Here is a 16,236-nt window from a genome sequence, read left to right as displayed (position 1 = left end):
GCTGAGTCAACCCCCTGGTGTATTAATTCAGTGGCTCAACAGGGCTTGAACTCAGGACCTTTTGGATCCCAAGCCGCTGCCCAAACCACTGCGCCAACACACCAGGCATATATATATATATATATATATATATATATATATATATATATATATATATATATATATATATATATATATATATATATACATACATACTCTATATGTACGTCAATAAATAAATAAATAAATATACTGTATATGTACATAAATATAAATATATATACACACACATACATACACATGCACTCCCACAAACCGATCACTCACTCATTTGCAAACCGTTCAAGATTTGGAGCCGCAAGACCCCATTTTTTTCTGTAAAGGATGAAATCCCAGATATGCTTTGACCCACGTGAATTAAAACTTTACAAGGGGGTTTGTGTAGTGGAGATGGTGAAGGGGGGGGGGGGAGGGAGTTGAAGGGATTGGCAGACTCCGTTTTCTCATTTGAACAGTGCTTAAACAAATCCATTCCAAATTTTCCGCTTTTTTTGAAGCTCCTTAAAAAAATGTTCAAAAGGCTCAGTCATGGGAATTTGGCAGCGTTTGTCTTTGACCATAAAAATTCATGCCCGGTCAAGGTGTGAGCATAATAATCTAACCTCTACAGATGCTTATATTATATCAGCATTCCTAATTACCACCCCAAAATCAACAATCAATTAGACAATTTCACATTTACATTCCCCGTGTGTAATCGGCCGCAATGTGGTGCCGAATATATTATGGCACGTCTCAACCGGTAATCAAAATACTCTATTAACAAAATGCCTCCAATAAACAATTGAGAGATGGTGGAGAATGGTAGAAGTACTTACGTAATTATTTTTCAGGTCCGGGTGTGTATAATCAACACCTGCGGAGAACAATATTACAGCAGCGAGTTTGCAAGCACAACGGATTACATATTATGGCAACTTAACATGCAAGTACGTGGACTATTCATTAAGCGTGTTGGCCACAGCAGTATTATCTGCTTGCACACTTGCAATACATAAGTGGAACAGAAAAAAAATATTTGCTAATGTCTTGTATTTAGAGAGCACAGCTAACAGCACAGAGCAAATTCAAACTCCATATCTGGTTTTAAAATGCTGCTCCACAATCAATTTTGCCTCATTTTGCATGAGACGTACCCATTACTTTACCAAAATTAAGACAATAACTGCCTGCGGTACAAACTCTAATGCAGCTGGTTGCATTTGCATGAAAACGCGGTTAATGTCATTCGCTGGGAGTTAACAGAGTTTGGGAGAAATGGCATGAGCGTTAACCGTGTGTTGCACACAAAGGTTGCAGGTGTAAATAACTGTCAAAACAATAGTTTGAAAAAAACAAAACTGTTTTTAGTCAAGCTGCAAGTTGAGAACAGGGTACATTATGGACCTCCGATGGCTTTTCCATATTCTTCCAGGGATATCGTCCGTAAATGTTATTGTGAGCGTCTTGTTAACTAACTTATGCGGTCCTACCAATGATCCAAAATGAAATGTCACGAAAGCAACCAAAAACTTACGAAAAGGTATTTTTTATATGGCAATGAATTATTTGAGATCCTTAATCTACATACATCGGCTACCTATTACTCCGTTCTCATTCAGGTGCCACAACGAGCCATTGTTGCGTGGAACCTGACTAACAGACGGTACCCATCAATTCCAAGGCAGCTTGGCCAGATACAAATTAAAACCAGAGAGTTCGTAGAACACCTTAACCGACGCAGTATTTAAGTATGTAATTCAACTGAAATAAAATAAAATAGTGATTTTAAAGGTCGTATAAAAAAATTCTGGAAATTTACCACCATTGCCCAGTCTTACATACCACCTTGTATATCACTAGCAGAGGACCTGCCCTATGGGCGATCTTGTTCCAAGCATACAACACGTTCTTCTGACGCACACCTCTATTTGGACAGCGTATAGGCAAGTGACAGCTCTGTATAGGAAAATAAATAACCCGGGTGTCGTGCATGAAGCAAAAACATACCTACTGCTTCTCATTCAAAACACCTCACTGCACTGGAAAACGTGGGGACATGAATATTGCACTGTAAATGGTAGAAACTTGTACTACCCTCCCCCACCTGGAGGCGGCGCTACATAATACACATTTACATGGAGAATTTGCGTCTCCCCTCTCCTCTCATGAGCACCGGCAAAGATAAAAAACACCCCTGTAATATTAATTGGGGTCATGTTGATCCTCTGTAGCAAGTCTGGATGTAATTGAGCCAGAACTGTAGGAGGAGTTGCCCGACAAACAAACAAACACACAAACAAACACACAAACAATGGTTCATAAATTATAGGAAGGATGTCCAAGTACTGCAAAACTGGAGGTTTTTGGAAGCAATAAGAAGGCGATTTATGTTCTACAGTGTTCAAGTATATATCATTTAATTGAAACGAGATAAATATTTACAGGTCGTAGAAAAACAAGCTCGAATGAGCTAAGATCCTCGTCCTCTTAATGATGACGTCATAAAAACGAATATGACGTCATTGTTATGTATCAGGTTTGCAATAAATTATCTGTGCCAATGCCCGGCTTGATTCCCACAAACAAAATTCAAACAGCTTGCCTAGTTTCGGAGATAATGGTATAGGTGATTTCCATTAGTGGCAATATTATGACGTCAACTTTTTTTCGAGGAATAATTTCCAAAATCGGAGATGGTTACTGCCTGCGCGTGGGCTTTCTGCATTTACATGACAAGTTTCACGAAGATCCGATGAAAACTCTGGGTTGTGAAACAAAAAATGTCAAAAAATAGGAATGACGTCATAAAAATTGATATGACGTCATAGTGATGTATCGTATGTGCGGTAATTCATCTCTGCTAATGCCCTGTTCAATTCTCGCAAACAGAATTCAAACAGCTTGCCTAGTTTCGGAGATAATGGTATAGGCGATTTCCATTCGTGGTGATATTATGATGTCAACTTTTTTTTCTCGGAAGAATTTCCAAAATCGGAGATGGTTACTGCCTGCGCGTGGGCTTTCTGCATATACATGGCGAGTTTCACGAAGATCCGATGAAAACTCTGGATTGTGAAACAAAAAATGTCAAAAAACAGGAATGACGTCATAAAAATTGATATGACGTCATAGTGATGTATCGTATGTGCGGTAATTCATCTCTGCGAATGCCCTGTTCAATTCCCGCAAACAGAATTCAAAAAGCTTGCCTAGTTTGAGATAATTTTTTAGGCGATTTCCATTAGCAGAGATATTTTGACGTCAAAACTTTTTTCTAGGAGGAATTTTCATAATCGGAGATGGTTACTGTCTGCGCAGGGTATTTTTACATATATACGCCAAGTTTCAGGAAGTTTCGACGAAAACTGTAGGCTGTGAAACAAAAAAAGTCCACAAGAACAACAATGTGAGTAAGACTTAGAGATCCTCCACGAGGATCTAAAAAGTTAATTCCGGAAGTTTACCACCGTTTTATCCAGTGTTTGTTACTTCACCCTTTCTAACATGTTACATTAGTTCTTCACGTCTGTTTTTTGTCATTTATGATGTCCTTAAAAACAGAAGGTTTCCTGTTTGGAATGATTTTCAATTTTGTTTGACTGCTAGACGGGCAGACAGGGTAAAAAAATTATCTCACTTCTCTTTGCATATTTGCGATCGGGCCAAATTCAGATCCAAAGAACTGTAAAACTACCTATTCGTTTTCCAATTCATATTCCGATTCCTGTTCCAAATATAACATTCAAATGAAATTAAGTTGATTCTCGATCATAAACTGACATTAGTGGATGGGTGGATGGACAAACGGAGAGACAGAAGTGAACCAATTGCTTAACCCTGCCTTTCACTTTGCGTGTACGAGGTAATAAAAAAATCCACAATCTCTCAAGCTTACAACAAGCTAACATAGCAGACCCTGCTTGCTGCTGCCCCACCATGGGGACATCTGCAGCTTTGCATGTAAGACAACTAACTAACTGTCCTCGATTTCTGGGGAACAATTCACCTGATAGAGCATCCTATGTGTACACATGTATCAGGTAACTTCGCCTATGGGGCAGGTGCTCTACCTTTCACTCAGGACCAAGGCCGCACCAAACTACGACTGAGGCCAGAAGACATTTGTGACTTCTTTGTGAAACCTGAGATTAGACTGCTCCATCATGTTTGTTGCAAAAGTGGCACAGTTGAGAGATTTTGGTGCAATTTTTGGTTGGCTTTGCTTTCTTTGTTTTTCTTCTTTAAATAACAGATAGCAACTACACTCACCTCATTCTAAATATACATACAAAACAATGCATACAGAACAGGTATGGTTTGAACACGGAAAACATTGCAGGTTCTCCCAAACTCATGTTCGGCTGAGTCTGAGTTCACACGAGTTCGTGTTTGCAAATGTTCAGTGAACAAAGCTTCACAATGAGCTGTGCAAAGTTCACCAAAAGTCCTGCACTCCAAAAGTTACCCACCCAAACCTCTCTCCTCTCTCCCCAGCCAACAAGGAGCCATCAGGTTCGTGGCAAACCTTATTTTTCCCCAACTTCAAATTTACAAAACAAATTAAGAAGAGATTCGCCTTTATATTTGTCGAGGTTCAGTGGTAACCTGACGGCTCTTTGGGCATGTCTGTGCATGGGAAACCTACAAACACTGATAAACTATGAGATTTAAATTCTCTCGGAAAGCATTGACAAAATAATGTGGAGTGCAAAGATTGATGTAACACAGGAACTGCTGCATAGCATTTGTAGATTAACCACTAAATTAAAAGACAAAATTTCAATTGGCGATAAAGCAATGATCAGGAATTGATTAGATGCTGGTCTGATAAATGGAACATACCTTTAAATCCTGGCAAATATCCCAGGCTGGCGCAGTGTTGCTCCGGAAGGATCGTCAAACAAACCCACCTATTAATTTCTATGGTCAGGCATTGGAAAAGGTTCAGTCTCTCGAATTTCTAAACCTCATCATTAACCATGACCTCTCCTGAGCAGACATCTTCAAAAAGGTGGCCTCCAAAGCCAGCAGCAGACTAGGTATCCTCCACAATTCCAAATAATTCCTTGAATGACAAGAACTACTGAGACTCAAAACTGAGAAAGGCCTTTGTGCACAGCTCATTGGAACACTGCTCTACTCTAAGGGCTGAAGCCCTGGCATTGCATCCGTCTCTTCTGGAATCTGTGGAACCTAACATTCTCAACATTATTGGCATCTCCCACATTCCCACGATGAGGACAAAGCAAAATCCAGTTTATCTCACATTGCAGGCAGGTCAGTGGCCTCTGCCTTTTTTAAACCACCTGTCTTGTCGAGCTTTCTCTGCTCTCTTTGCCCTCCTATCCTCCTCAGTAACTCCAGGATGTATGCATTCCTCCAGTAACCCCCTCATCTTTCAATTCCGAAAATCCAGAAAAATGCAGCACACTTTTGTTAATCGACTTTTCTCCTGTTTGTATAACTCTAAATACCAGACATCATTGTGTGCAGTCTAGCCACGACATCGATCTTGGCAGAACGTGCCAACTATATAGTTGTCAACTCCCCCACTTTATGTGGTGGTCTACTACTTTTTGTATACTTGAACATCCATCCACTCATCCATTGGGTCCATAGTCTGTGTAGAGCATTGGTGCTGCATAAGTAGTCTCCTTGGGTATTGGACACAATCCTGGACAGGTCGCCACTCCGACACAGGACACTGGCAAGCTGGCACTCATTTTGCCGACCTCAGAAGGATGACAGGTAGTCAACCCCACCTGATATTAATTGTACAGCCAAGTGGGATTTGAACTCAGGATCCTAGGATCTCAAGCCCACCACCTTAACCATAAGCCAACACCAGGCACATACTTGAACAGTTCACCACTTTTATTGCCCAAAAATAGCGAAAATACAGCTTTTACAAAATAATATCTCTTCAAAGTTTTTGATAGATTTTCATGTTGTGACAAGGTTTCTTTTGACCTTCGGATGTAAATTCATCAGAAAAATACGAGCCTCTGAGAATGTGCACATTTAAGGATAAAATTACAAAATTTAAATTCCAGGGGAGGGGGAATACCCTCCTCACAGACCATTCCCACTCTCCCAGACCCTCCCAGACCCCATCCCTCCTAGACTCTCCACTTTCCTCCCAGACCCTCCACCCACCCCCAGAGTCCCTCACACCACCAATCGCTTCGTTTCCTCACACTGCAGATCCTTTCCATCCTACCGCTTTTTCTTCTCTGTACGTTGGCAACTATGTAACTGGGTATCACACCCAATAAACACTGGCGATTGTCACTTGTGGCATGACATGCAAAAGGTCAAGAAGGTGGTCGAACCAGTGAAACAATCGACATCTCAACAGTTTTAGCCAATAACAGATGTGGCAAAAACAGAATGAAACTAGAAGGGCACTCAGTGGAGCGCAACCTCCGCCGCGCAATGTCTGATCCACGAGAATATATCGGGCCCAATACATTTTTGAAATGTCGTGCTATATATCCTTTTTGGCCCGAACTCTCAATGATGAAGAATCACTTTAACAATTAAATACTTTTCATATCCAGATTCGGATTCAGATCTTCACCAAAATCGAAGCAATTCGTCCTTGCCACGCACCCAACGTGTCCACAAAGTTTCGTCTGAATCTGTCTTCAACTTTTTGAGATATCGTGTAATATATTGTTTTTGGCTCCATCTCTCAATGGTGAAGAATCACTTTTAAAATTCAAAAAGTCGGATCCGGATCTGGATCTTCACCAACATCTAATCAGTTTGTCCTTGTCACACACCCAACCTGTCCACAAAATTTAATCTGAATCCATCCACAACTTTTTGAGATATCCTGCACACAAACAAAACAACAGACAAAAAGGGGTGAAAACAACCTCCTTCACCTTTGGTGGCAGAGGTAACAAAGTGGACAAGTGTAAGGTAAAGGCCCGGTCACACCTTGACGTTTTAGCCAGCGATGGCAACGTATTAAAATGTATGTAAAACGCTGGCTTACGTTGAACTTTTGATGTTTTTTTTTTTAAAGATTTGGACGTATTCATAGCGACTTGGTCTTATGTATAACGCATTGGTAACGGACACAGAACGTTTCGTTGTGTTATAGATAACTTATACCAACGAATGCTGAACCTGTTGTCGGCCTACACAACCGATGCCCAACGATAGTCTAACTTAGGCATAGCGCGCTGCACGCATCGTCGACGATGTCGTGACGTAGCCTATTAAAAGGCTGACGCACAACGATTCGAATCAGAACTGCCGTAGAAATGGAAGTGTCAACATCGCGGTCACACCTTGGCGATCTTGCCAGCGTATGCCGACCGAAGAAAAATGTGTCTAAAACGTTGGGACACGTCAAATCCGGTATGAGTCAGTTTGGTATACGTGAGTAGAACGCTAAAGTACACTATCATACGTCGTAGTAAGTAGAGTATGTCAAGAAATTTTAAACATGTTCAAAATTTTACGACGTACTCGGCGTATGACACACGTTCCGCATCCGATGGGGATAAGTTTTACACACGATATGTGGACGCTTACACACGTCCACAAAGGCTACTTATAAGCTACTCATAAGTCGAAACACGTCGCGGTAATGTCTTTTTTACGCGAAACTTATTTCTAACTTGTTTGGCGTGCTTTGAACCAATTCTTTACGTAGTCCCAAAACACATCGACGTATGTAGACGTATTCCAATGACGTCTTCCGGTCGACAAAAAAAAAAATTAACGTGTTTCTAGCTTACAACTGCCATATAAAGACGTGTTCCCAGCGGTTTTGGGAATTGGTATATAAAAATGCTGCTCATAAAAGGGGAACCCAACAGTGTTTGAGTCCTTTTTGAGTCGATGTCCATGTCAGCAGTAACAGTATCAGTATCAGTATCAGTATTAGTATTAATATTAGTAGTAGTTTGTTCATGTTGGCAGTAGTAGGTGAGTGTGAGGGGGAGGGTGTGGGTTATGATGGATCGTCCTTGCGTCCGCGTGTCCACGGGTAGGAGACATCTTTTCACCATTGTTCGAAGTTCTTCACGGCTAATTTTTTATGGGGCCTTTTCAACAATGAGCTATAGCTTGTTTTTACGATTTAGGTCTATTCATAACGGGTTGGACAAATGCACAATGAACTAATAATGTGCATAGAGCGCTTTGATTACTTATAGATACGGTATACCAACGAATAATTATCGTGTAGCCGGCGTTCACAAACTATGCCCAACGATAGCCTAACTTATCCATATCGTGCGGCAGTTTATCTTTGCCGGTGACGTGGGGTTTGCTATTCATAGGCTGCCACTCAACGATTTAAATGGCTGCATCTCCACTATTGAAAGTAGACGCTTGCGCTCAACAATTCGATTTTTTTACACTCAACGACTTTTAAACGGTACCACTCAGCTATTTTCATTGTTTACAATGAACGATTTAAATTGCTGTCACTCGCCTTTTTTGTTGACGCTGGGGTTTGGAAATTTGAAGCGTTTCTTCTGAACGTGTTAAAACGCTCAAACTCGACTATTTTAAATAGACGCTGCCGATGGACAATTGGAATCATAGCCAAGCTAGACATCGAAGTGTGAACATCCTCGTCATGCCGAAGAAAAGTTTGAAGAATGCTGCAAATAAGTGTCCTGGCCATGGCCGTGGACGCTGAAGCAAGGACGATCCATTATACCGACGTCTTTCAGCCTATGAGTAACTTAAAAGTAACGTCTGTCGATGTGTGGCAACGATCGCGTAACGTGCCAACAACACGTTAATCATAGGTTAGAAATAAGTTTCGGGTACGCTAAACATTACCTCGGCGTGTCTTAACTTATGATTAACTTACAAGTAGCATGTGTTGACGTCTGTCAACGATCGCAGACCGTGCATACAACTTGTGGCCAGCGTAGCAGAACGTGTGAGTCATACGCCGGCATACGTCGTGAAATTTCAAGCATGAAAAAATTTGAGGACAACCAAAAAGTACAACGTTTAAAGCCAACGTACAACGACGTATGGCAGTGTTTTTCAGCGTGCTCTCAATGTTATCAAAACTTACCCATAACATATTCAACGTGTGCCAGCGTTTTAGAAAAAAATTCAAAAATCGGCATACATTGGCTAAAACGTCAAGGTGTGACTGGACCTTAACATCCTTGGGGCACACAGACAACATGAAAAAACTACTAGGCCACAGCAGCACACTACTTCTCCATTCAGGCAAGCTGGCCAACAGTGCCACACACACATTCGGCCACAACCCGTGATGGCTCACGCACAAGTCATGAGACCAGCTTGGCAACACACTCAACCTCCAGCACACCACTGAACGAATAGAGGATGGAAGGGGAAGTAACGTGATGCTACCCTGGAAGTGCATGAGCTGGGAAATGTTTATATAATTGTTCATGCACATTATTAAAAGAGAAGATCAGTACAAATCATTCCAGGAAAAAGCAGAGCAGCAATGATGATGCATGGCACTGTTTGTAAATTCATAAAAATTGCACACAGAGATAGGTTGTCGAAAATGGCAGGGTCGATCTTAGTAAGTTTTTTTGGTAAGATTGCACCCATCTTTTTCTTGACGATGGATAATCACAACCACCCTCAAGTAACCATATGCACTTCATGGCTAAAAGTAGGTGGACACCCCTTCTAATGAATGGATTCGGCTATTTCAGCCACAGCCATTGCTGACAGGTGTATAAAATCAAGCACACAGCCATGAAATCTCCATAGACAAACATTGGCAGTAGAATGGGCTGCACTGAAGAGGTCAGTGCCTTTCAATGTGACCGCCATAGGATGCCACCTTTTCAACAAGTCAGCTCATCAAATTTCTGCCCTGCTCGAGCTGCCCCCCGGTCAACTGTAAGTGCTGTTATTGTGAAGTGGAATCATCTCGGAGCAACAACAACTCAGCCACGAAGTGGTAGGCTACACATGCTCACCAAACAGGACCGCAAAGTGCTGAAGCGTGTTGTGCAGAAAAATTGTCTGTCTGGTTGCAGCACTCACGAACGAGTTCCAAACTGACTCTGGAAGCAATGTCAGTAAAAGCACAGTTCTTTGAGAGCTTCATGAAATGGGTTTCCACAGCCAAGCAGCCGCACACAAGTCGAAGATCACCATGTGCAATGCCAAGCGTAGGCTGGAGTGGTGTAAAGCTCACCGCCATTGAACTCTGGAGCAGTGGAAACACGTTCTCTGGAGTGATGAATCATGCTTCACCACCTGGCAGTCTGACAGATGAATCTGAGTTTGGCGGATGACTGGAGACGCTACCTGCCCGAATGCATTGTGCAAACAGTAAGGTTTGGTGGAGGAAGAATAATGTTCTGGAGCTGTTTTTCACGGTTCGTGCTCGGCCCCTTAGTTCCAGTGAAGGGAAATCTTAACGCAACAGCATACAATGCCATTCTAGATGATTCTGTGCTTCCAATTTTGTGGCAACAGTTTTGCGAAGGCTCTTTCCTGTTTCAGCATGACAATGCTCCTTGCCCAAAGCGAGGTCCATACAGAAATGGTTTGTTGAGATCGGTGTGGAAGAACTTGAGTGGCTTGCACAGATCCCTGACCTCAACCCGATCAAACACCTTTGGGATGAATTGGAATGCCGACTGCGAGCCAGACCTAATCGCCAAACATCAGTGCCCATCCTCACGAATGCTCTTGTGGCTGAATGGAAGCAAATCACTGGAGCAATGTTTCAACATATAGTGGAAAGCCTTCCCTGAAGAGTGGAGGCTGTTATCGCAGCAAAGGGAGAACCAACACCATATTAATGCCTATGATTTTGGAATGAGATGTTGGACGAGCAGGCGTACACATACTTTTGGCGATATAGCGAACTTTCCCACAGCCTCTCGACCAATGGGAGGCGAGACGTCGCAGACGGCAAACTTTCCCACAGCCTCTCGACCAATGGGAGGCGTGAGACGTCTCAGACACCGACGTTCCCACGAACCCCGGACCAATGAGAGGCGAGAAGTCTCCGACGGCGATCCTTCCCACAACACCCCAGCCCGCAGGAGAAATGCAATATAAGGAATGCCAGGGCCTTGGAAACAGCGTGATGGTTGGGCGATCGGGTTTGAGGTGCCGGAGATCGACTCGTCTGGTCTGGTCGGCTTTGCAGCGATCGGGTTTGAGGTGCCAGAAATTGACTTGTCTGGTTTGGTCGGCTTGGAGTGCTCAGGTCGTCTCTCGTCTTGTCCACCTGGCGTCCGACGCTTGTCCTCCGACCCTGGTGCTTGGAGTGGCATCGTTGCTGCGGGTTTAAGTCCCAAAGAGCCAGATCGTCGAAGACCACACAAGGTGGACAGGTCCAAGCGCAGGCTCTGGTCTCTAGCTCACCTGTCCTTGAGCTGGAGGCCTTCAATAAAGACCATTGGGGTCCGTTTCTGTGTGTGTGTCTGTGTGTGGGCCTGTCTTTAAGTAGCAAATGTTAAGTGCCTTGTACATGATTTGCATTTCATTCCTTATAGTCGGATAACTCTGCCCTTTACGTGTTCCCCTCCCACACTATTATAAATATATATCCATTGTTGAATGTATAAGCTCGTTTTTGTGTTTCTTGTATTGGGTTAACACGGTGCGTGTTGGAGAATTAGCCAGGCGGTTGCCGCTGTAACGGGATATTTGGACCGACGGGACTTTGGTGACTGTTCGCTCGGGTCACACGCGGTTCGAGTACACTAGTGGCTCGTTCCGTTCAGGTGCCGTAGAGGGTGAATTTCCAAAGTAGTTGGACGATGTGAGTATTTAGGTAAATTGAAATTGGCAATCTACCTTCCCCCACGTGGTCGACCTATTGGCGAACTTCGTTCCGATCAGGGACCCGAACTTTTCGGAATTTTCCGAAAAAGTACGATCTAAATTCTGGGGGTTCGGCAGAGTCGACTCTTCGGCTCCATCTGGTGGTCATGCTCGCAGCCGATACCCGGCCCCGCAACAAAATATATATATATATATATATATATATATATATATATATACATATACATATATATACATATATATATATATATATACATAAACATATATATATATATATATATATATATATATATATATATATGTATATATATATATACACACACACACATATATATATATATATATATATATATATATATATATATATATATATATATATATATATATATATATATATATATATATATATATATATATATATATACATATATATATATATATATATATATATATATATATATATATATATATATATATATATATATATATATATATATATATATATATATATATATATATATATATATATATATATATATATATATATATATATATATATATATATATATATATATATATATATATATATATATATATATATATATATATATATATATATATATATATATATATATACATGTATATATATATATATATATATATATATATATATATATATATATATATATATATATATATATACATACATATATACATACATACACACACACACGGACATATAAATATATATATGTACACACATATATATATATATATATATATATATATATATATATATATATATATATATATACACACATATATATTTATATATATATATATATATATATATATATATATATATATATATATATATATATATATATATATATTATATAGGGTGAGTCAGAAGTAGTGCTCGATTTTTGTCAGTTGATTGTTTGTTTGCCATTTGTATTACAGTGCACAAGAAGGTAGAAATAAATGATTGACATGTTTATCTAACCATTTATTCAAAAAAAATTATTACGGAACTGTACCAAGCTGTTTTACTTGCAATTTTCAAAGTGCCCTCCCTCCCGATCGATGCACAATTGCAGCCGAGCAGGCACAGAGCGGCACACACGTCTGCAGCGTTCGATATCAATTTCCTCAAACTTTGCAGTGATTTGAGCCTTCAATTCCTGAATGGTACGAGGCTTTTCACGATAAACAAGGTCTTTCATGAGCCCCCAAAGAAAGAAATCTGGAGGTGTAAGGTCTGGGGAGTGTGCTGGCCATTCGATCGGACCGCGGCGGCCAATCCACTTTCTGGGAAAGTTTTCATCAAGCCACTGACGGACATAGGGTCCATAATGAGGTGGAGCTCCATCATCCTGGAAATAACAGTCCTGATCTTGTACCCTGGGCCAAAAGAAAGTTTGCAGCATATCCAGGTAAATTTCTGCAGTGACAGATCCCTCACAGAAAAAGGGTCAAATTATCCCTCATGGAGATATGGCTGCCCAAACTCTCACTCCAGGTAAATTTACCTCCTTCTCAACTGTCACTCTTGGGCTATTCACAGCCCAGTAGACACAATTGTGTCTGTTAATTGTGCCATTAAGCTTCAAACATGCCTCATCTGACCACCAGATGTTGTCTAGCATTGTGTCCTCTTCGTGAAGTTTAGCGAACAACTCTTTGCAAAATTCAAGATGGCGGTTGTCATCTCCATCATGAAGGGCATGCAGTAAGCGTGTAATGTAAGGTTTCCATTTTTTCTGGTGAAGGATACGGAAAAAACTTGATTGGCTCACTTCCAACTCTGCAGATAAACGGCGAGTTAACTTTTGCGGACTTTGCTCCAGTCTTCTGATGGCTTCTTCAGCCTTAGCTACATTCGTTGCCGTTTTCGGACGACCAGACTTCTTTGCAGTGGCTACCGACCCTGTTGCTTCAAATTTCTCGACAATCGTATGTTTCTTCCCTGAGGTGGGTTAATATCGAATTTCTGTGCCAAACGGTGTGCCACCATCGTTGGTTGTTCATTACATTTGTAGTTATGTTTCACGGCCGCAATGCGTTGATTCATTGAAAGGTAATTCATGGTTCAATTTGGTGCAAATTCAGTACCTTTCCAAACTCGCAGCAATAACCTGCAAAACAAAATAAAAAAAATAAAAAAATAATGAAAATTAATAATCTGCAAGACAATTATTAACAACATGACTTCCCAGAAAGAATCTGACAGTCGAAAAAACAGAAATCGGGCACTACTTTTGACTCACCCTGTATATATATATATATATATATATATATATATATATATATATATATATATATATATATATATATATATATATATATATATATATATATATATATATATTCTTCTTCTTTCGGCTGCTCCCGTTAGGGGTCGCCACAGAGGATCATCCGTTATAATCCGCATAATGATTTGGCACAGGTTTTACGCCGGATGCCCTTCCTGACGCAACCCTGGTCGCCTCTTAGGACACAGGGATATGGTACACCTATTCTAACCGGGGCATACACCGGGCCCAGTACACTGGTACTCACTTCGCCGACCTCGGAAGGATGACAGGCTGAGTCAACCCCCTCGTGTGTATTAATTCAAGCAGCCAACGGGGCTTGAACTCAGGACCTTTTCGATCCCAAGCCGCGACCCTAACCACGACACCAACACCAGGCTAATACATATATATATATATATATATATATATATATATATATATATATATATATATATATACATATATATATATATATATATATATACTGTACATATATATATATATATATATATATATATACTGTACATATATATATATATATATATATATATATATATATATATATATATATATTTACAAAAATGTATATACATATATACAAATATACATATATATATATATATATATATATATATATATATATATATATATATGTATATGTAGAAATATATATATATATATGTATATATATATATATATATATATATATATATATATATATATATATATATTGTTACGTTTGAAGGGGGGGGGATATGCATTCAAAGGGTAATTAGGATGTTTAATTAGGTATGCCATGCTGTTCGAGTTTACCAGGATCTCGATGTAATAAGTAGCAATTCAGTGGTGATAAGTTGTCTAGTAAATGTTCATTTCTTCAAGGGGGAAATGATAATTGTCACACGTAATTAGATAGGGACACGGGATAGGGTAAGTGTGTCTGCGTAAACCCCTTTTGGTATTCTCTGGAGAATAGCCGTGACGTCACAGGACAGTGCAGCGGATGGCTCCGCCCCGTGATCACGATTGGCAGAAGGCGACGGCGGTGGGCCAATAAACGGCTCGATTGGAAGTGACGAGGACAGAAGGATAAAAAGGTTCTGTTCGGGGTCGAAAAGGGAGAGGAAGAAGATTACAACCAAAAGATCGTGTTTTTTTGGTGGGGAGGCTGTTGCGCGGGGAGCATCCTTGTTGTTGTGCTGATTCGATCGTGTTCTTGATTGTGTCTTGGAGCCTTGCTGAGCCTCGTGCCTCACCTTGGTTGGCTCTGGAGTTCTGCTGACTCGGAGTACGGGGTCGAATGGCGGGCGGACCTGCCTCCCTCTCCTGCTCGCAACTTGGCGCCAGAACTGGTTCCCTGGCGGCTGTGAGCGGACTTGGGCCAAGACCAGGAGGTCGACAGCACCACGGTTTCTCCTGCCCCCCTGACGAGAGCAAGGCCAGCTCGTCCGACGCCGATCCAGGGACAGTTGCGTCCACACCACGGTCCAGCCTGACCACCAGAAATAGCTACGTTTTGTGTGTGTGTGTGTGTGTGTGTGTGTGTGTGTGTGTGTGTGTGTGTGTGTGTGTGTGTGTGTGTGTGTGTGTGTGTGCTTGGCGCCTTAGAGGGATTGAGAACTGTATATTCATTGGAATTGTCTGTGTTTTTCCCCACGCCCGATCCCACACCATCCCGTCGAATTGCCCCGGATCCCTCTTCTTGCCGAGTCTTGTTATTTCTGGTAATAGTAAAAACAAATAAACATCATCAACTCAGTGAAAAGTGACTCGTGCCACCTTCCTCGTCCCGTTTGCGGTAGAGCGATTAGAACCGCCATGTTTGGGTTATAAATAAATAAACCGCCTCCATCGTTTCGGCTCATTCTACGTTGGCGGGACTGTTCAAGTCCCGTGAACGTCACAATATATATATATATATATATATATATATATAATATATATATATATATATATATATATATATATATGTATTTTTTTTTCTATATATATATATATATATATGTATTTTTTTTTCTATATATATATATATATATATATATATATATATATATATTGTTGTGGGCCGTGAGATGAGGGGTGTGAGATGGAATATAAAGAAGATTTCTGGAGTGAGTTAGATGAAGTGGTGGAGAGTGTA

At 40.7% G+C, this 16,236-nt stretch overlaps 1 protein-coding gene across 2 annotated transcripts in view; it reads right to left on the bottom strand.

Annotated features, from left to right (window-relative positions):
* The window catches only part of LOC147010638 (PC3-like endoprotease variant B), a 278,472-nt gene that overhangs the window by 136,320 nt on the left and 125,916 nt on the right, over positions 1 to 16,236 (bottom strand). For both annotated transcript variants that reach the window (XM_085859874.1, XM_085859875.1), the window contains exon 8: positions 858 to 895. In XM_085859874.1, the coding sequence (XP_085716000.1) occupies positions 858 to 895 (38 nt within the window). The remainder of the gene's footprint in view (positions 1 to 857; positions 896 to 16,236) is intronic.

This window comes from Eptatretus burgeri, chromosome 16 (assembly GCF_056783735.1).
Source record: "Eptatretus burgeri isolate ZD-2024b chromosome 16, Ebu_testis_v1, whole genome shotgun sequence".
NCBI lineage: Eukaryota > Metazoa > Chordata > Myxini > Myxiniformes > Myxinidae > Eptatretus > Eptatretus burgeri.
The sequence above is the reverse complement of the archived record's forward strand: the minus strand, read 5'-3'. Positions and strand labels throughout refer to the sequence as shown.